At 45.1% G+C, this 20,510-nt stretch overlaps 1 protein-coding gene across 1 annotated transcript in view; it reads left to right on the top strand.

The window, feature by feature from the left end:
• LOC126199571 (lipase 3-like) overlaps positions 1–20,510 on the top strand; it is a 190,095-nt gene that overhangs the window by 104,256 nt on the left and 65,329 nt on the right. Inside the window, exon 5 of the mRNA XM_049936494.1 lies at positions 3,360–3,518. Within this exon, the coding sequence (XP_049792451.1) occupies positions 3,360–3,518 (159 nt within the window). The remainder of the gene's footprint in view (positions 1–3,359; positions 3,519–20,510) is intronic.

Here is a 20,510-nt window from a genome sequence, read left to right as displayed (position 1 = left end):
CGAAAGGGTGCAAAAAAGGGCAGCTCGTTTTGTATTATCACGTAGTAGGGGAGAGAGTGTGGCAGATATGATACGCGAATTGGGATGGAAATCATTACAGCAAAGACGTTTTTCGTCGCGGCGGGATCTATTTCCGAAATTTCAGTCACCAACTTTCTCTTCCGAATGCGAAAATATTTTGTTGAGCCCAACCTACATAGGTAGGAATGATCATAAAAATAATATAAGAGAAATCAGAGCTCGAACAGAAAGGTTTAGGTGTTCGTTTTTCCCGCGCGCTGTTCGGGAATGGAATGGTAGAGAGATAGTATGATTGTGGTTCGACGAACCCTCTGCCAAGCACTTAAATGTGAATTGCAGAGTAGTCATGTAGATGTAGATGTAGATGTAGAAAAGGGCTGTTTATGGATGACGTGACCACAAATCACTCTGAGGGGTCTACGAGGAATCACCCTTTAGGAGTGAGACAATCTGTACCAACACTGCCTTGATGAACTTGTGGATAGTATGCCACGACGAATACAGGCAGGTATCAATGGAAGAGGACGTGTTACTTGGTATTAGAGGTACCATTGTGTACAGCAATCAGGACCAGCACCGCTGAAGGTATTTTTTTCGAGGTATTTAATAGCGTTCGGAAACAATATATGTTCCAAAATCCCACTGCAAATCGACGAGAGTTATATGGGCCTGTAATTCAGTGGCTTACTACTATTTCCCTTCTTCGGTACTGGTGTGACTTATGAAACTTTCCAGTCTTTAGGTATGTATCTTTCCGCGAGCTAACGGTCCTATAGATTGCTAAGTATGGAGTAATTTGTTTCAGCATACTCTCAAAGGAACGCGATTGATATACAATCTGCAGCGGAGGCATTGCCTTTATTAAGCGATTTAAGCTCCTTCTCTACACCTAGGATATCTGCTTCTAAGCTACTTATGTTGGCAGTTGTGCTTATTCGAATTCTAGAAAATTTTCTTCATGTTCTTTGGTGAAAGAATTTCGCAAACACCTTGTTCAGTAACTCTGCTTAGTAATTCGGCAATAAGGTTATTCAACGGTAGTTGTATTTCCTCACAACTTGTGGTTTTACATATTTTATGTATTTTTGTACCAAATAGTATTTTTCTTTTTTACAGCCTGTATGTTTTACATGAATACTTAATTTTGTGTTGGAGACTGCTTACCTTCAATTAATTCATATGATGTACTACACTATACGCTAAATTAATTTTTAAATATATTCTCATCCTCTACCTATATAGCTTTCTGTGAGAAGAGGATGATTTTTATAGCTTCTTATTATTTTTGCTTTGCATTTTAGAACTCAATGAATATACGCAATTAGAAAGCGTTTTAGGAACGTTCTGTACATTATTCTGTATTTGTTAAAGTCAATAAATATTATGTTTGTATGCATTTCATCCATACTAATCATACATTTAATTGATTACATCTAGAATAAATTGTTAAGGACTAATTTTAATTAAGCATGGACTGTGTGATTTCTGGGAAGATACCAATTGCTTCCCATTGAGGAACAATTCTTTCATTTTACTCCTAATTTTCATTAAAATCTTCCAGTATCATATAGTAGTGTGTTTTGTTGTTACTTACCAATTTCTGTAGGTCTTCCTAAAGGTATTCTACCTTATCATAAGATTGCGAACACTTTGGTGCATGGACTTGAATGATGCCATGAAATACCATTTGTTTACTTTTATGAGTCCTGCTGATCTGTCTAAGTTTTCTTCAATATATCGAATATTTAAACAGCCTGACACGAAGAACAGTGTACCAGAGTGAGACTCGAACCTGGGACTTTTACCTTTCGCAAATTGGAAAGCAGGAGGAAAGGTATATATGGAAGTGAAGATATGAGGTCAGATCGTGAGTTGTAAGTGGATAGCTTCATCGATAGAACACTTGGCCGCGAAAGAAAAAGGCTATACGTTCGAACCCCCCCTACAGTACAGAATTTTTATCTGCCAGGAAGTGAAAACTCATTCTGCATCAACACTGTTTTTAGCTTTCATGTTTACAATGATCTCTTCATCGGAATATTTCCCTTCCTTATGTCCTCTGCAATAAAACACGTTGTTCTTGCGGTCTTCAGTCCTGAGACTGGTTTGATGCAGCTCTCCATGCTACTGTATCCTGTGCAAGCTTCTTCATCTCCCAGTACCTACTGCAACCCACATCCTTCTGTATCTGTTTAGTGTATTCATCTATGGGTCTCCCTCCACGATTTTTACCATCCACTCTGCCCTCCAATACTAAATTGGTGATCCCTTGATGCCTCAGAACATGTCCTACCAACCGATCCCTTCTTCTAGTCAAGTTGTGCCACAAACTTCTCTTCTCCCCAATCCTATTCAATACCTCCTCATTAGTTATATGGTCTACCCATCTAATCTTCAGCATTCTTCTAAAGCACCACATTTCGAAAGCTTCTATTCTCTTCTTGTCCAAACTAGTTATCGTCCATGTTTCACTTCCATACATGGCTACACTCCATACAAATACTTTCAGAAACGACTTCCTGACACTTAAATCTATACTCAATGTTAACAAATTTCTCTTCTTCAGAAACGCTCTCCTTGCCATTGCCAGTCTACATTTTATATCCTCTCTACTTCGACCATCATCAGTTATTTTGCTCCCCAAATAACAAAACTCCTTTACTACTTTAAGTATCTCATTTCCTAATCTAATTCCCTCAGCATCACCCTACTTAATTCGACTACATTCCATTGTCCTCGTTTTGCTTTTGTTGATGTTCATCTTATATCCTCCTTTCAAGACACTATCCATTCCGTTCAACTGGTCTTCCAAGTCCTTTGCTGTTTCTGACAGAATTACAATGTCATCGGTGAACCTCAAAGTTTTTATTTCTTCTCCATGGATTTTAATACCTACTCCGAATTTTTCTTTTGTTTCCTTCACTGCTTGCTCAATATACAGATTGAATAACATCGGGGAGAGGCTACAACCCTGTCTCACTCCTTTCCCAACCACTGCTTCCCTTCCATGTCCCTCGACTGTTATAACTGCCATCTGGTGCAAATTTTAATTCTATTTCGGCTTATCTGATAAAAAAAGCTGTTCGATTTGATGCCACTTTGATGGTTTGTTTATTTATTCAAGAATTCTCATCTGGCTCCTCGAGGACGAGTTGACCCCGTTATAGACTTTTCCATAATCTTACGTTGACAGTGGGAGAGCGGTGCGGAGGGCGAAGAGATGAAAGTCAGGTTGGTGTATACCGGCAGTCGCCTGGTGTGACATGGAAGCTATGGGAGACGCACTTACGAACGGCTGGGCTGAGACCTGAGGACAAAGTTGTGGCATCTGCTGGCAGGCGGTGGTGAACCAGCTGGGGATGCACGAGCTGGTTCCGCACAGCGAGTTCATGGAGGGCCTCGGCGCCACCATCTGCCGGTCACAGGCTGTCTACAAGGACGTCTGCACCAACCTGCTCTTCCTCATGGCCGGCTACTCCTCCAAGCATCTCAACTCGGTAAGGAAAAGCCTAGGGTGCGGGATTCTACATTTTCAGTGCACAATAAAACTTTGTATAACACTAATGACCATTAAAGTTGCTACACCACGAAGACGACGTGCTACAGACGCGAAATTTAACCTACAGGAAGAACATGCTGTGATATGCAAATGATAGCTTTTCCTTCTCACACACAAACAGCAGTTCACCGGCGTTACCTGGTGAAACGTTGTTGTGTTGCCTCATCTAAGAAGGAGAAATGCATACCATCACGTTTCTGACTTTGGTAAAGGTCGGACTGTAGCCTATAGCGATTGCGGTTTATCGTATCGCGACATTGCTGCTCGCGTTGGTCGAGATCCAATGACTGTTAGCGGAATATGGAATCGGTTGGTTCAGGAAGGTAATACGGAACGCTGCGCTGGATTCCAAAGGCCTCGTATCACTAGCAGTCGAGATGACAGGCATCTTATCCGCATGGCTGTAATGGATCGTGCAGCCACGTCTCGATCCCTGAGTCAGCAGATGGCGACGTTTGCAAGACAACAGCCATATGCACGAACAGTTCGGCGACGTTTGCAGCAGCATGGACTATCAGCTCGGAGACCATGGCTGCGATTACCCTTAACGCTGCATCACACACAGGAGCGCCTGCGATGGTGTGCTCAACGACGAACCTGGGTGCACGAATGGCAAAACGTCATTTTTTCGGATGAATCCAGGTTCTGTTTACAGTATCATGATGGTCGCATCCGTGTTTGGCGACATCGCGGTGAACGCACATTGGAAGCGTGTATTCGTCATCGCCATACTGGCGTATCACTCGGCGTGATGGTATGGGGTGCCATTGGTTACACGTCTCGGTCACCTCTTGTTCGCATTGACGGCACTTTGAACAGTGGACGTTACGTTTCAGTTGAGTTACGACCCGTGGCTCTACCCTTCATTCGATCCCTGCGAAACCCTACATTTCAGCAGATAATGCACGATCGCATGTTGCAGGTCCTGTACGGATACAGAAAATGTTCGACTGCTGCCCCTGGCCAGCATATTCTCGTGACCACTCACCAATTGAAAATGTGTGGTCAATGGTGGCCGAGGAACTGGCTCGTCACAATACGCCAGTCATTACTCTAGATGAACTGTGGTATCGTGTTGAAGCTGCATGGGCAGCTGTACCTGTACACGCCATCCAAGCTCTGTTTGACTTAATGCCCAGGCGCATCAAGGCCGTTATTACGGCCAGAGGAGGTTGTTGTGGGCACTGATTTCTCAGGATCTATGTACCCAAACTGCGTGAAAATGTAATCACATGTCAGTTCTAGTATAATATATTTGTCCAATGAATACCCGTTTATCATCTGCATTTGATCTTGGTGTAGCAACTTCAATGGGCAGTAGTGTACTTTCATGCCTTGTATAGTGAAAGGCCTGTGTTCCATATATACGTGATATATCTGACATTAGATTCTTTGATCACGTTTCACCGTCACATACACTGCTATCCTGACTGTATGCAGAGATTTAGAAACCCTCTTTCTCCTCTACTATCTTATCAACGTATGATGTCCCTCATATCTCTCCTCGACCTTAACGCTCTCGTCTGAACAACATTGCAGAAACACCCCTTCCCATCTGAGCTAAATCTTTTCGGTCCCACTCCATTACTCAGACCAATTCCTCGAAGACCTTCCCAGTAACAGGGATCTGACTCTGGAATAACCTCCCTCATTACATTAGAGAACTGAATAATATCTTCAGCTTCAGAAGACAATTAATGACGTCTACTACAGCAGCAATAAGGATTAATATTGTCCCTGCTCACACTCGGTACCCCTTTGCATCCTTCTATCCAACTAGATTTTCCTCATTTCCCAGTATTCTTAGCTGGTGCAGTCACCTTAAATTTTCCTTCCCCAGATCTCACTATAACCTAAAGTATCTATTTTGTACACCTATAAATACTTTTTATATTGTCATTATTGTTATTATTAGACACGTAGTAGACCCGTTGTGGATCACGTGAAGCATGTATAGTTGTTACTGCGGTTTTTCCATGAGACCTTCATTTTCTCGCTCATGGCTTTCTTTATTTCGTCCATCCATTTTGTACCGGACTTTTTAGCTCATGTCTCTGTCTGGACTTCCCACTTGTCTATTTAGCTTCTGCAGATGTTACAGTCTGCAGTATCCTGAATGGTGAGTTGAGCATCAGTAAGGTCTCTTCGTACTTGTTCGGCCCATGTCATACCTTTAAGGTTTTCAGTGGCTGTGAGTCTATACTCAGGGAGTCTGTGTATGTGTCCATAGAATTTAAGGTGTCTTTTACTTATGTCAGCAGCAATATTTGACATTTCCTCTGTAGTTTTGTTGGTTTGCATTCTATGTCCAGCTTCTGTTTTTTGTGGTCCATCCTAACGATCTTTCGTTCTTCTTTTTGTAGATTTTATAGTAGCATCTTGTTATGGAGTGACAAGGTTTCTGCTGCGTATAGCACCTCGAGTTCGATGACAGTGCTGTAGTGCCTGATTTTTGCATGCATGGACATGCACTTTTTGTTGCAAAGTTGGTGTGTTCGACCGTAGGCTCTCTCTATTTTCTGTGCTCGAGTTTCTTGAGTTTTTTTTTTCTAGTCCAGTGGGTTCCAAAATATCCCCCAGGTATTTAAAATGTGGAACTTTGTTTACCCATCCATATTTTGTGGTGAGATGCTGTATGTTCAAGAGTGTACACATAAATTCCGTTTTCTCAAAAGAAATGTGCAAGCCAACGTTCTCGGCTCATTACTTGAGTATTTCTATTTGATGTATTGCATTTTGTTTACTGTCTGTAAAAATTGCAATGCCATCGGCAAGGGCTAGGCAGGTGACTTCAGTTTTCCTGGTTTCCATAGACCATGTTTTCTAAGCTCACTCTCCCGTTCCATTACGACCTTGTCCAAAATGATATTGAACAGAGTTGGAGATAGTCCGTCTTTCAGTTCTGATCTCAAAACATTCTGAGATTTCCCCAAGAATTTTACTTTAGAGATTGTGATGGAGAGTGTTTCTTCAATGAGCTTACGTGTTTTCTGGTCAAGTCCGAGTTCTATAAGAATGTTGACAATGAATTTACGGTCGACTGAGTCATACGCCTTCTTGAAGTCGACGAATGTACATATGGTGGACTTATGTCTAATAGCTCTGTATTTCAACGTTGTTTTTAGATTAAAAATTTGTTCAGGACAGGAACGACCGGTTCTGACATCCGCTTGATACTCCCCATTCTTTTGTTCAATTTGCTCCTGTGTTCTCTGCAATAGGCATGAAGAGAATATCTTGTAGGTGACTGGTAGCAGTGAAATGCCTCGGTAATTGTTGACATCCGTTATGTCGCCTTTTTTGTCCAGGGGGTGGATAAGTGCACACTTCCAGTTGTCAGGTAATTCGTCTGTTGTCCAAATTTCTTTGATAATTTCCATGAGCTCCTCAAGTGGGCCTAAATTTATCAGTAGTTCTGCTACTATGTTATCATCACCAGCCGCTTTGTCGTTTTTGAAATGGTGGAGGTGCTTGAGGATTTCTTCTTTTGAGGGTGATATTGAGTCTTGGTTGGTGTGTGTGGGTTCAATTAGTGGGAATCTTTCTGTAGGTTCGGGACAATTTAGTAAATTGGCGAAGTAAACTGCGAGTTGTTTGCAGTTTTCTTCATTAGTAAGTGCTAATTCTCCATTTTGTTTTTTAAAGCAGAGTTTTTGTGGTGTGAATATTCGTATCCTATTTGCAAATGTCCTGTTACATTGTAAATCCGAAATTCACTCTCCAAGTATTCTAGTTGTACGTTTAGGTATCTTCTCTTGGTTTGTCTGATGGTTCTGGCTGTTTCTTTCCGTACTTTGAAGAGATTTTGTTGCGTTTCTGTCGTTTTCCTGCTGCTGTATTTCTGAAAGCCCAGTTTGCTTGATTTAAGGGCGTTCTCACTGTTGTCGTTCTACCATGCATTGTTTTTTCTTTTTTCTCAGCGGTAGTAGTTCCTGTGCTTTACGTATAATCTTGTTTTTGAACTCTTCCCATGTGTTTGCTTCTTCTTTCTCCGATTCGTCCTTTATGTTTGTTTGTGGAGACTATTTACGTCGAATATCTGTAGGTGCTATTTCTTGGGATTGTACTTTCGTGGAGTGAATTTTACTTTGACTCGTGTAAGGTAGTGGTCTGAGTCAATATTGGAACCTCTTCGGACTTGTACATCATGAATTTCTCGTTGCTGTTTGTGGGTGATTGCTGTATGGTTAATCTGGAATTCTCCAAGTTCTCGAATAGGAGAGCGCCAATTTTTTGCTTTCTGGGGTGCTTTCGTAAAGCTATCGACATTATCTTCTGGTTGAATTGTTAACAGAGATCAACTAGTCGCCTTCCATTTCTGTTGGTAAATTTGTGCGTAGGATATCTGCCTATAATCTTCCTGTGTTCTTTTTCTCTGCCCAGTTGCGCATTAAAGTCACCAAGGAGTAAGATGGCGTCCTTCTTGGGGATCTTCGCCACAGTCTTCTCCAATTGGTTCCAGAAATTATTCACTTCGGTAGGGTTTTTCTTGTTGTCTGTGTTGGTTGGGGTGTGAGCGTTGACAAGTGTATAATTTCTGTTGGCGCACTGTATATGTGCCGTCATGAGTCTGTTGTTGACGGGAGTGACTTGCTTGACGGATTTTATGATATCCTTGTGTGCAAGTATAGCCAATTTGTCTATCAGTTTTGCTCTTGAACATGTGGTAGCTGCCATAATCTGTTGTATCATCGTCAGTATATCGTGTTTCCCGAAGTGCTAGTAATAGGATTATTTCTCTGTCGAGTTCTGTAGTAAGACTGACAAGCTTTACAGGTTGTATCAGTGTATTGGTATTTGGTGTGCCAATGAATGTTGGTGTTTTAATCGGTAGTTTGCCAGAGAAGTCCGACTTTCTCTGAGTTTGTGGTTGCCTGGGTCCCCCAGAATCCGGATGCCCGTTTGCCGCCTGCCGACGGGTGGATTCGTTACCACTTGGGGTAATGTTTTTGTTGCTCTCACGAACCATAGTACTTGTTATTAAATTTTGCCCAGCTAGGCTGATTGTGTAGAACCAGGGACTGTTAGTTCCTGGAGCAGTTGCTACAGTCGCACCCACTGGATGAACAGTCGGTGACAATGTTGCCGGTGGTTTCCATAACAGACTACTATTACTGCTTTAAGTTTCTTATTTCCTAATCTAATTCCCGCAGCATCAGTTGATTTAATTCGACTAAATTTCATTATCCTTGATTTGCTTTTGTTGATGTTCATCTTATATCCTCCTTTCAAGAAACTGTCCATTCCGTTCAACTGCTCTAACAGGTCCTTTGCTGTCTCTGACAGAATTGCAATGTCGTCGGCAAACGTCAATTTTTTTATTTCCTCTCCATGAATTTTAATACCTACTCCAAGTTTTTCTTTTGTTTCCTTTACTGCTTGCTCAATATACATATTGAATAACATTGGAGATAGGCTACAACCCTGTCTCACTCCCTGTCTCAACCACTGCTTCCCTTTCATGCCCCTCGACCCTTATGACTGCCATCTGGTTTCTGTAAAAATTGTAAATGGCCTTTCGCTCCCTGTGTTTGACCCCTACCGCCTTCAGAATTTGAAAGAGAGAATTCCAGCCAACATTGTCAAAAGCTTTCTCTAAATCTACAAATGCTAGAAACGTAGGTTTGCCTTCCCTTGATCTATCGTCTAAGATAAGTCGTAGGGTCAGTATTAACTCACGTGTTACAGCATTTCTACGGATTCCAAACTAATCTTCCCCGACGTCGACTTCTGCCAATTTTTCCATTCGTCTGTAAAGAATTCGTGTTAGTATTTTGCAGCAGTGGCTTATTAAACTGATAATTCGGTAATTTTCACACCTGTCAACACTTTCTTACTTTGGGATTGAAATTGTTATGTTCTTTTTGAAGTCTGAGGGTATTTCGCCTGTCTCATACATATTGCTCATCAGATGGTAGAGTTTTGTCAGGGCTGGGTCTCCCAAGGCTATCAGTAGCTCTATTGGAATGTTGTCTACTCCAGGGGCAATGTTTCGACTTAGGCCTTTCACTGCTCTGTCAGATTCTTCACGCAGTATCATATCTCCCATTTCATCTTCATCTACGTCCTCTTCTGTTTCCATAATATTCGTCTCAACTACATCGCTCTTGTATAGACCCTCCATATAGTCGTTCCACATTTTCTGCTTTCCCTTCTTTGCTTAGTACTGATTTTCCATCTGAGCTCTTGATATTCATACAAGTGGTTCTCTTCTCTCCAAAGGTCTCTTTAATTTTTCTGAAGGCAGTATCTATCTTACCCCTAGTGATATATGCCTCTACATCCTTACATTTGTCCTGTAACCATCCCTGCTTAGCCATTTTGCTCTACCTGTCGATCTCATTTTGGAGACGTTTGTATTCCTTTTTGCGTACTTCATTTACTGCATTTTTATATTTTCTCCTTTCATCGATTAAATTCAATATCTCTTCAGTCACCCAAGGTTAACTACTAGCTCTCATCTTTTTACCTTCTTGATCCTCTGCTGCCTTCACTATTTCATCTCTCAAAGCTAACCATTCTTCTTCTACTGTATTTCTTTTCTCCGTTCTTGTCAATCGTTGTTCCCTAATGCTCTCTCTGAAACTCTCTACAACCTCTGGTTATTTCAGTTTATCAAGGTCCCATCTCCTTAAATTCCCACCTTTTTGCAGTTTCTTCAGTTTTAATCTACAGTTCATAACCAATAGATTGTGGTCAGACTCCTTATATGCCCCCGGAAATATCTTACAATTTAAAATCTGGTTCCTAAATCGCTGTCTTACCATTATATAATCACTTGAAATCTTCCAGTGTCTCCAGGCCTCTTCCAGGTATACAAGCTTCTTTAGTGATTTGTAAACCAAGTGTCAATTATGATTAAGCTATGACCTGTGTAAAATTCTGCCAGGCGGTTTTCTCTTTCATTCCTTGCCCTCATTGCATATTCACCTACCACTCTTCCTTCTCTTCCTTTTCCTACTATTGAATTCCAGTCACCCACGACTATTAAATTTTCATCTCCCTTCACTATGTGAATAATTTCTTTTATGTCGTATTTATTGTAATTACACTGAGGTTAGTGTTCAGTGGGGGATTTGGGGGACAGCTCTGTCTTTCACCATACGAAAAAAACCCTGGATAGGGCTGCTGATGGTACCAACATATTTGCCGTATTGAGTGTGGCTGTTAGCTAGAGGCAGGCTACAAGTAGTACAGGAACCATTGCATCTCTTATGACGACTAGGTTGGTGGTGACCGTTTTCACTGCATCTAGGAACAGTGAGGCTTCATTCGAGATTGTAGTCGGTTATGGCTGCTGGAGGTTGCGCCGTGACTTAAATACGCAGCAGGCGGAGTACCCTTGGAGGGCTTGACGGGTGCGTGACCTGGAGGTGCAAACTAATCCCGTCAATAGCAGTGTCGCCGTTGCTGGTGCACGTGCTGCACACAAGTGACGATGGCGCTCCTGGTGGCACCACTAGCGATCAGTTTGGGGACATATTACACTCCTGGAAATGGAAAAAAGAACACATTGACACCGGTGTGTCAGACCCACCATACTTGCTCCGGACACTGCGAGAGGGCTGTACAAGCAATGATCACACGCACGGCACAGCGGACACACCAGGAACCGCGGTGTTGGCCGTCGAATGGCGCTAGCTGCGCAGCATTTGTGCACCGCCGCCGTCAGTGTCAGCCAGTTTGCCGTGGCATACGGAGCTCCATCGCAGTCTTTAACACTGGTAGCATGCCGGGACAGCGTGGACGTGAACCGTATGTGCAGTTGACGGACTTTGAGCGAGGGCGTATAGTGGGCATGCGGGAGGCCGGGTGGACGTACCGCCGAATTGCTCAACACGTGGGGCGTGAGGTCTCCACAGTACATCGATGTTGTCGCCAGTGGTCGGCGGAAGGTGCACGTGCCCGTCGATCTGGGACCGGACCGCAGCGACGCACGGATGCACGCCAAGACCGTAGGATCCTACGCAGTGCCGTAGGGGACCGCACCGCCACTTCCCAGCAAATTAGGGACACTGTTGCTCCTGGGGTATCGGCGAGGACCATTCGCAACTGTCTCCATGAAGCTGGGCTACAGTCCCGCACACCGTTAGGCCGTCTTCCGCTCACGCCCCAACATCGTGCAGCCCGCCTCCAGTGGTGTCGCGACAGGCGTGAATGGAGGGACGAATGGAGACGTGTCGTCTTCAGCGATGAGAGTCGCTTCTGCCTTGGTGCCAATGATGGTCGTATGCGTGTTTGGCGCCGTACAGGTGAGCGCCACAATCAGGACTGCATACGACCGAGGCACACAGGGCCAACACCCGGCATCATGGTGTGGGGAGCGATCTCCTACACTGGCCGTACACCACTGGTGATCGTCGAGGGGACACTGAATAGTGCACGGTACATCCAAACCGTCATCTAACCTATCGTTCTACCATTCCTAGACCGGCAAGGGAACTTGCTGTTCCAACAGGACAATGCACGTCCGCATGTATCCCGTGCCACCCAACGTGCTCTAGAAGGTGTAAGTCAACTACCCTGGCCAGCAAGATCTCCGGATCTGTCCCCCATTGAGCATGTTTGGGACTGGATGAAGCGTCGTCTCACGCGGTCTGCACGTCCAGCACGAACGCTGGTCCAACTGAGGCGCCAGGTGGAAATGGCATGGCAAGCCGTTCCACAGGACTACATCCAGCATCTCTACGATCGTCTCCTTGGGAGAATAGCAGCCTGCATTGCTGCGAAAGGTGGATATACACTGTACTAGTGCCGACATTGTGCATGCTCTGTTGCCTGTGTCTATGTGCCTGTGGTTCTGTCAGTGTGATTATGTGATGTATCTGACCCCAGGAATGTGTCAATAAAGTTTCCCCTTCCTGGGACAATGAATTCACGGTGTTCTTATTTCAATTTCCAGGAGTGTATTTAGCAACATTACAATGTCCATAACACGCAATGCACTAGAGTAGCTTGTAAACCAGGGAAGGCGAAGAACACAGCTGCTGAGCCGTGCTTTGCCACGAGTGCATGCTGACAGTGCACAGCGCCCCCCCCCCCCCCCACGCCCTCCTTCCACACCACACGTCAAGATTTCCGTGCGTCAGGAGGGGAAAGAGAGGGAGAGTGCAAACGTGCTGCATCAAAATGACAATACATTTACACTACATAGGACTTAGTTTTATATTTCACATTTTGCAACAATATAGATCACAAACAAAACAAATTTTCAGTATTATTTAACTGCCTTTCTGGCGCGCTGAAGACGTAATTTAATTTATATATATGCGACTTGGTTTTGTATTTCAGATTTCTCAACAACATAGATCACAAACAAAACAAATTTTCAGTATTATTTAATTATTTTTTGGAGCACTGAAGATATAATATAATTTATATCTGGTGCTAACTCATGACAGTCGTACAGATGCAGACAGTTTCACAGATTGTCGTGCTTAGGTTGCCACTTAAATCTGACTTACTTAGTATCATATTCGCGGAAAGCCTTTGACACATTTAGGTTGAGCAAAATATTTTATGACGTTTACAACCTCATTATCAAAGACGTGGAAACTGTCCTGAGGAAAACAGTGTAGATTTCCTGGACGGTTTTGACGTAAAATAATTTGTCTTTTAAACGGGAATCACACTGGAGATCAGTCAATCTGCTCACGCGTGGAGGCTTTTTCAGCTGAAACGGCAAACGGTCTCGAAAGCAGCTCAAAACTCGTGTCGTAGCAAATGACGTAGCTGAAGGCTATGCTAAACTGCTAAACTGTCGTCTCGGCAAATGAGAGCGTATGTAGACCGTGAATAATTGCTAGCAAAGTCCGCTGTGCAACTGGGGCGAGTGCTAGGGAGTCTCTCTAGACTAAACCTGCCGTGTGGCGGCGCTCGGTCTGCAATCACTGATAGTGGCGACACGCGTGTCCGACGTATACTAACGGACCGCGCCCGATTTAAAGGCTACCACCTAGTAAGTGTGGTGTCTGGCGGTGACACCACACCTTCTTTCACCGATTTTGAGAAGAACCTCCTCATTTATTTACTTAAAATGGTTCAAAACTCTGAGCACTATGGGAATTAACATCTACGGTCATCAGTCCCCTAGAACTTAGAACTACTTAAACCTAACTAACCTAAGGACATCACACAACACCCAGTCATCAAGAGGCAGAGAAAATCCCTGGCCCCATTTATTTACCTATCAATCCAACTAACACTCAGTATTCCTCTGTAGCACCACATCTCAAACCCTTCGATTGTATTCTGTTCCGGTTTTCTCTATCCCATGTTGCATTACCATACAATTTTGTGTTTCAGGCATACATTCTCAGTAATTTCGTCCTCAACTTAACGCCTGTGTCTGATGCTAGTAGACTTCTGTTAGCCAGGAATGCCCATTTTCCAACGCTAGTCTGTTTATGATGTCCTCCTTGCTCCATCCGTCATTGGTTATTTTGCTGCCTAGGTAGCATAGTACCTTAATTTCATCTACGTACTTCGAGAGCATCAATCCAGATGTTAAATTTCTAATTTGGAATGAGATTTTCACACTGCAGCGGAGTGTGCACTGAAAAAGAAACTTCCTGGCAGATTAAAACTGTGTGCCGGACCGAGACTCGAACTCGGACCTTTGCCTTTCGCGGGCAAGTGCTCGGCCAACTGAGCTACCCAAGCACAACTCACACCCGGTCATCACAGCATTACTTCTGCCAGTATCTCGTCTCCTACCTTCCACACTTTACAGAAGCTCCCCTGCGAACCTAGCAGAACTAGCACTCCTGAAAGAAAGGATATTGCGGAGACATGGCTTAGCCACAGCCTGGGGAATGTTTCCAGAAAGAGATTGTCACTCTGCAGCGGAGTGTGCGCTGATATGAAATTTCTGGGCAGATTAAAACTGTGTGCGGGACCGAGACTCGAAGTCGGGACCTCTGCCTTTTCGCGGGCAAGTGCTCTGCCAACTGAGCTACCCAAGCACGATTCACGCCCTGTCCTCACAGCTTTACTTCTGCCAGTATCACGTCTCCTACCTTCCAAACTGTACAGGTGCTCTCCTGCGAACCTAGCCGAACTAGCACTCCTGAAAGAAAGGATACTGCGGAGACATGGCTTAGCCACAGCCTGGGGGATGTTTCCAGAATGAGATTTTCACTCTGCAGCGGAGTTTGGAAGGTAGGAGACGAGATACTGGCAGAAGTAAAGCTGTGAGGACGGGGCGTGAGTCGTGCTTGGGTAGCTCAGTTGGCGCCGGCAAGGTAGCTCAGCGTGTTCGGTCAGAGGGTTAGCTGGCCTCTGCAATAAAATAACTGAGTGAATGGTTCAACGAAGAAATTAAAACGGACGTCATAGGACGTCCGCCCGAACAGATGGAACAAAAATGAGATCAACAAAAAAAAAAAAAGTTGGCGTTAGCACTTGCCCGCAAAAGGCAAAGGTCCCGAGTTCGAGTCTCGGTTCGGCACACAGTTTTAATCTCCCAGCAAGCTTCATATCAGCGCACACTCCGCTGCAGAGTGAAAATCTCATTCTGGATACATCCCCCAGGCTGTGGCTAAGCCATGTCTCCGCAATATCCTTTCTTTCAGGAGTGCTAGTTCTGCAAGGTTCGCAGGAGAGCTTCTGTAAAGTTTGGAAGGTAGGAGACGAGATACTGGCAGAAGTAAAGCTGTGAGGACGGGGCGTGAGTCGTGCTTGGGTAGCTCAGTTGGCAGAGCACTTGCCCGCGAAAGGTGAAGGTCCGAGTTCGAGTATCGGTCCGGCACACAGTTTTAATCTGCCAGGAAGTTTCAAGTTTCTAATTGTTCTCATTTCTGCTACTGAAAAAATGGAAATGAGCGTTGGGCGTCATTGGCCGGAAGGCCCCTTACGGGGCAGGTCCGGCCGCCTTGGTGCAGATCTTATTACATTCGACACCACATTGGGCGACCTACACGCCGCATGTGGATGAAATTATGATGAAGACAACGCAACACCCAGTCCCTGAGCGGAGAAAACCCACGACCCAGCCGGGAATCGAACCCGGCCCTCTCAGGACGGCAGTCCGTTACACTGACCATTCAGCTATTGGGGCGGACGTTTCTGCTACTTCTCATTACTCTCAATCCATATTTCGTATTGTCTAGACTGTTCATTCCATCCAACTGAGCCTGTAATTCTTCTTCACATTCACCGAGGATAGCAATATCATCAGCGAATCTAATCATTCATATCCTTCATCCTGAAATTTAATGCCACTCTTGAAGCTTTCTTTTATTTCCGTCATTGCTTCTTCCAAATATAGATTGAACTCTAGAGGCGTAGATGATACCATAGTATTAACAAACGCACTCGCGTCCTTCGTCTGCTGCCATAACCCATTACCGCCATATTTCACCGCACTGTCCTAACGGATACGTCCGTCGTCATGTCCCACGTTGATTTATGCGGTTATTTCACGCAGTGTTGCTCGTCTATTAGCCCTGACAACTCTACGCCAACGCCGCTGCTCTCGGTCGTTAATTGAAGGCTGTCGGCCACTTCGTCGTCCATAGCGAAAGTAATGCCTGAAATTTGGTATTGTCGGCACAGTCTTAACACTGTGGATCTCGGAATACTGAATTCCCTAACGATTTCCGAAACTGAATGTCTCATGCATGTAGCTCCAACTAACATTCCACGTTGACCCGTCGTGCGGCCGTTATCGCGTCGAGAACCTTTTCACATGAATCCCACCTGAGTACGAATGACAGCTGCAACAATGCACTGCTCTTTTATATGTTGTGTATGCGAAACTACCGCCATCCGTATATGTGCAACTTGCTATCACCACGACTTTCGTCGGTGTATATCACACTCACCAGGATTTCCTGAAGCTCACTCCTATTTTTCTCAGAATTTTGAACATATTGCAACTTTTTAGATTTTTGATCGCTTTTTCCGGGTCAACGAATCCTATGAATGTGTCTCGATTTTTCTTCAGTCTTGCTTCCATTACCAATCGCAAAGTTAGAACTGCGTTTCTGGTGCCTTTATGTTTCTTCAAGCCAACCCGATTGTCATCTAATGATCCTCAATTTTCTTTTGCCTACTTCTGTAAATTACTCTCGTCCAGAGCTTGGATGCATGAGCAGTGCTTGGGTGTATGAGCTGTGAAGCTGATTGCGTGATGATTTCCCACTTATTTGCGCCTTTTATCATCGGAACAGCGTAGATGATATTTTTACGAAAGTCTGATAGTACATAGCCAGTGTCATCAATTCTACACACCGACTTGAACAGTCATTCGGTTGTCATTTCCCTCAATGACTGTGGAAATTCCGCTGCAATGTTATCTATCCCTTCTGCCTTACTTGATCTCAAGTCCTCCAGGGCTCTTTCACATTCTGGCTCTAATACTGTATCCCCTTTTCAATTCCTATCAGTTCCAATTTCTTCTTCTAACACATCATCAGATAAGTTGTCTCGCTCACAGAGACCTGCGACATACTCTTTTCACCTATCTACTCTGTCTTCTGCGTATCCCGTTGCACTCTCAGTGTTACCACCCTTACTTTTAATTGCACCAAAGGTTGTTTTCGATTTTCTGTTTGCAGAGTCAATCCTCCAGACTAGTATTTTTGTTTCGATTCGCCATGGCTGCCCTGCATTTGTTATTTATTTCAGACTTAAAGGAGTTATATTGCTGTATTCCCATCTTTCCATGAAGATTTTTGCACTTTCTCCTCTCGTCGATCAATTTAACTATTTCGTCTCTTACCCAAGGTTTCTTCGCAGTTACCTCCTCTCCACCTATGTATGTCTGTCCAATGCCTGTCATTGCCCTTTTTAGATGTGTTCATTCTTTCTGTCGATTCTCTTAAACATCAATCTACTCTTCATCATTACCAAATTGTGATCTGAATCTATATCTGCATCTGCGTACGTCTTATAATCCAACATCTTATTTCGGAATCTTTGTCTGATCATGATGTAATCTACCTGGAACCTTCCCGTGTCTCTCGGTCTTTTCCAAGTATACTTCCTCCTCTTGTGCTTCTTGAACAAATTATGCGGTACTATCATTTGAAAATTATTGCAGAAGTCAATTAGCCTTCCCTACCCTTATTTCTAATGCGAAGCCCATACTGTCTCGTAACCTTTCTCCTACTTTTTCCCCTACAACTGCATTCCATTCCCCACGATTATTAGATTTACATCTGCCTTTACATTCCGAATTACCCATTCATTATTCTCATAGATCTTTTCCGTCTATTCATCTTCAGCTTATGACGTAGGCATGTATATCTGACCTATTGTTTTCGGTGTTGGTTCGATGTCAGTTCTGACAATCCTAGAACAATCCTATCTCTGGACTGTTCACAGGAACTCACTCTCTATTGTACCTTCCTATTCATAGAGAATCCTACCCCGTTATACCATTTTCTGCTTCTCTTGGTGTTACCCTACATTCATCTGACCAGAAATCCTTATTCCATTTTCCATTTCACTTCACTGACCCCCCTCACCGCTATATCTAGATCGAGCCTTTTTATTTCCCTTTTCAGATTTTCTAGCTTTCCTGTTGCTTCCGTACTAGGTTCAAACTTCTGACATTCCGTATTCCGACTCGTAGAATGTTATCCCTTCGTTGGCTATTTCGTTTTTTCACAGTAATGTTACACTTACCCATATTTAAATAAGGATACTATTCATTGCACCATCTGGAAATTTTGTCGAAGACTATATGCAGTTCCTTACGGTCTTTCAATGATAATACTTTCTTATACACAACAGCATCGTCAAAGAACAATCTCATAGTAATGCTGATTATAGTGGATAAATCGTTTATATATATTGATATCATCAGGAGACCTAGTACGCTTCCTTGTGGCAGACCCGATGTAATTTTTGTTTCCATAGAACATTCGTCACCCGTTATAACGTACTGGCTTCTACTAGTCCAATATTCGAAGAGCCAATCATTGTTTGCGACGATACTCCATGTGATCGGATCTTGGTTTGTAGTTGACGATATGGTACACCGTCGATCGCCTTCCGGAGGCCAAGACCAACCTATTTACATGCATCCATCTTTTGCGAGGTGTCGTGTTTGAATCAAGCTCTGCTGCTTTGAGCTCAACTTGTAGCATTCCGGCTCTTTTTCTCGATTACATGAGTGGATGTATCAAGTGATTTTCTGTGATGAAGAGAATATTGAGATTGAGGTATACGGGCGAAAAACCAAAATCTATATGCAACCAATGTTGTCCTTCTCTTCCTTAACCCTAGATCTCTAAACCTTCCTAAAATTTGTGACTGCAGTTGGTACCAATTCGTAGTTGCCGATAGTCTGGTATTGTCAGTATAGTGAATGAAATAGGACATTTTGTACTTCGTCCAATGGCGCGGCGGAGAGGCTTGGTTCAAATGGCTCTGAGCACTATGGGACTTAACTTCTGAGGTCATCAGTCCCCTAGAACTTAGAACTACTTAAACCTAACTAACCTAAGAACATCACACACATCCATGCCCGAGGCAGGATTCGAACCTGCGACCGTAGCGGTCGCGCGGTTCCAGACTGTAGCGCCTATAACCGCTCGGCTACTACGGCCGGCCGCGGAGAGGCTTGTCTGCACTTTTAAACACCAGTTGATTAAGGCGGTCGACACATCTCCAACCACGTCGGCCCTCACCCTGTTTCTGAGCATGCATCGCACTACGCCAATTGACGGACGCAGTCCGGCGGAACTCCTTCATGGACGACATCCGCGGACCCTGCTCCATTTGCTGATGCCATCCTCCTCCCGCCCTCACTCCTGGCCCACGCAGTGGTATGCCCCTGGCACGGCCGTCTGGTCCCGAGATTACGGGAGCAAGGCGGGTTGGACACCTGCCACGGACGTCTCGGCCCACGGGCGGTGTGTGACGTCGGTGCAGACGTCGAAAGGGTTGGAGCGGCGCCATCATAATCAGCTCCGCCCTCGTGCTGCCACGGGACTCGCGCCGCCCCCTCTTTCCCTACCTCCGGGTACGGACGTGGTCCTCGAGTCACCGTCCCTGCACCCGGTTGCCGTCTCCCCGCGGGCCTGCCGCCGGCCCTCTCCGCCACAGAGTGGATCGGCGGCTCCCTCCACGCCCTGGGCTCTGGATCGGCTGTCATGGATACCTCGGGCGTCCCTTCCTCCCCGCCAATTGCAGTTGATACGCCCAGTTCCTCTTCCCACTGCCGCCCACCTCGGCACCGTCCGGGGCGTTTCCACCCCTACGCGTGATTTTCGGGGGTGGGTGGGTGGGGGGTGCGGGGGGGGGGGGGCGTGATCTGGTACCGCGCGCCGCGGAATTTGAATCCGCGCCAGACGTCATGGACGTCGAAGACCCATTGAGGTCTCTGCACCATCGCGCCGTAAGCTGTGGCGGCGCGCCTCCTGGCCCGCTTTTAGTGTGAGGTTGCCACAGCGGAACACGTGGTTACAGCGGCCAATAGCGGCGCTTCCGATAGCGTAGTTAAGAGCCTGCCTCCCGCTCAGCCAGCGCCCCCCCCCACCCCCCACCCACCAAATTCTATAAGTCCCTCCAGATCCTTGAGCGTCATGCACTCTGACTCGCCTTCCGTATACGCCTCCCATCCCCCACGCGGACCCTCTATGACCTCATTCCTTTCCCCCATCGGCTCCTATTCCTCGAACATATTCGCATCCTCTACACCTCCCACCGCCTTGATCCCCCTCACCCCCTGGTTGCTCCTCTCCTCTCCCGTCCCCGCCCCCTGCCACGTCTTCCCTGTTGTGTCCCCCCTACCTGCCATCTCTACACCCTTCATCTCCTTTCCCACAGTGGCTTCCATCAACTCCCCCTCCCAGGTGAAGCCCTCTCTCCTTCCATTTATCCCTCCTATCGACTCTGATCCTCACCCCTCCCTCCTTTCCTCCGTCCTTTTCCTGGGCTCCCTCTCACCCCCCCTTCCATCCTCTTTTTTCCCCACCTA

This window comes from Schistocerca nitens, chromosome 8 (assembly GCF_023898315.1).
Source record: "Schistocerca nitens isolate TAMUIC-IGC-003100 chromosome 8, iqSchNite1.1, whole genome shotgun sequence".
Classification (NCBI taxonomy): Eukaryota; Metazoa; Arthropoda; class Insecta; order Orthoptera; family Acrididae; genus Schistocerca; species Schistocerca nitens.
Note: the sequence above shows the minus strand (reverse complement) of the source record. Positions and strands in the feature narration are given on the sequence as shown.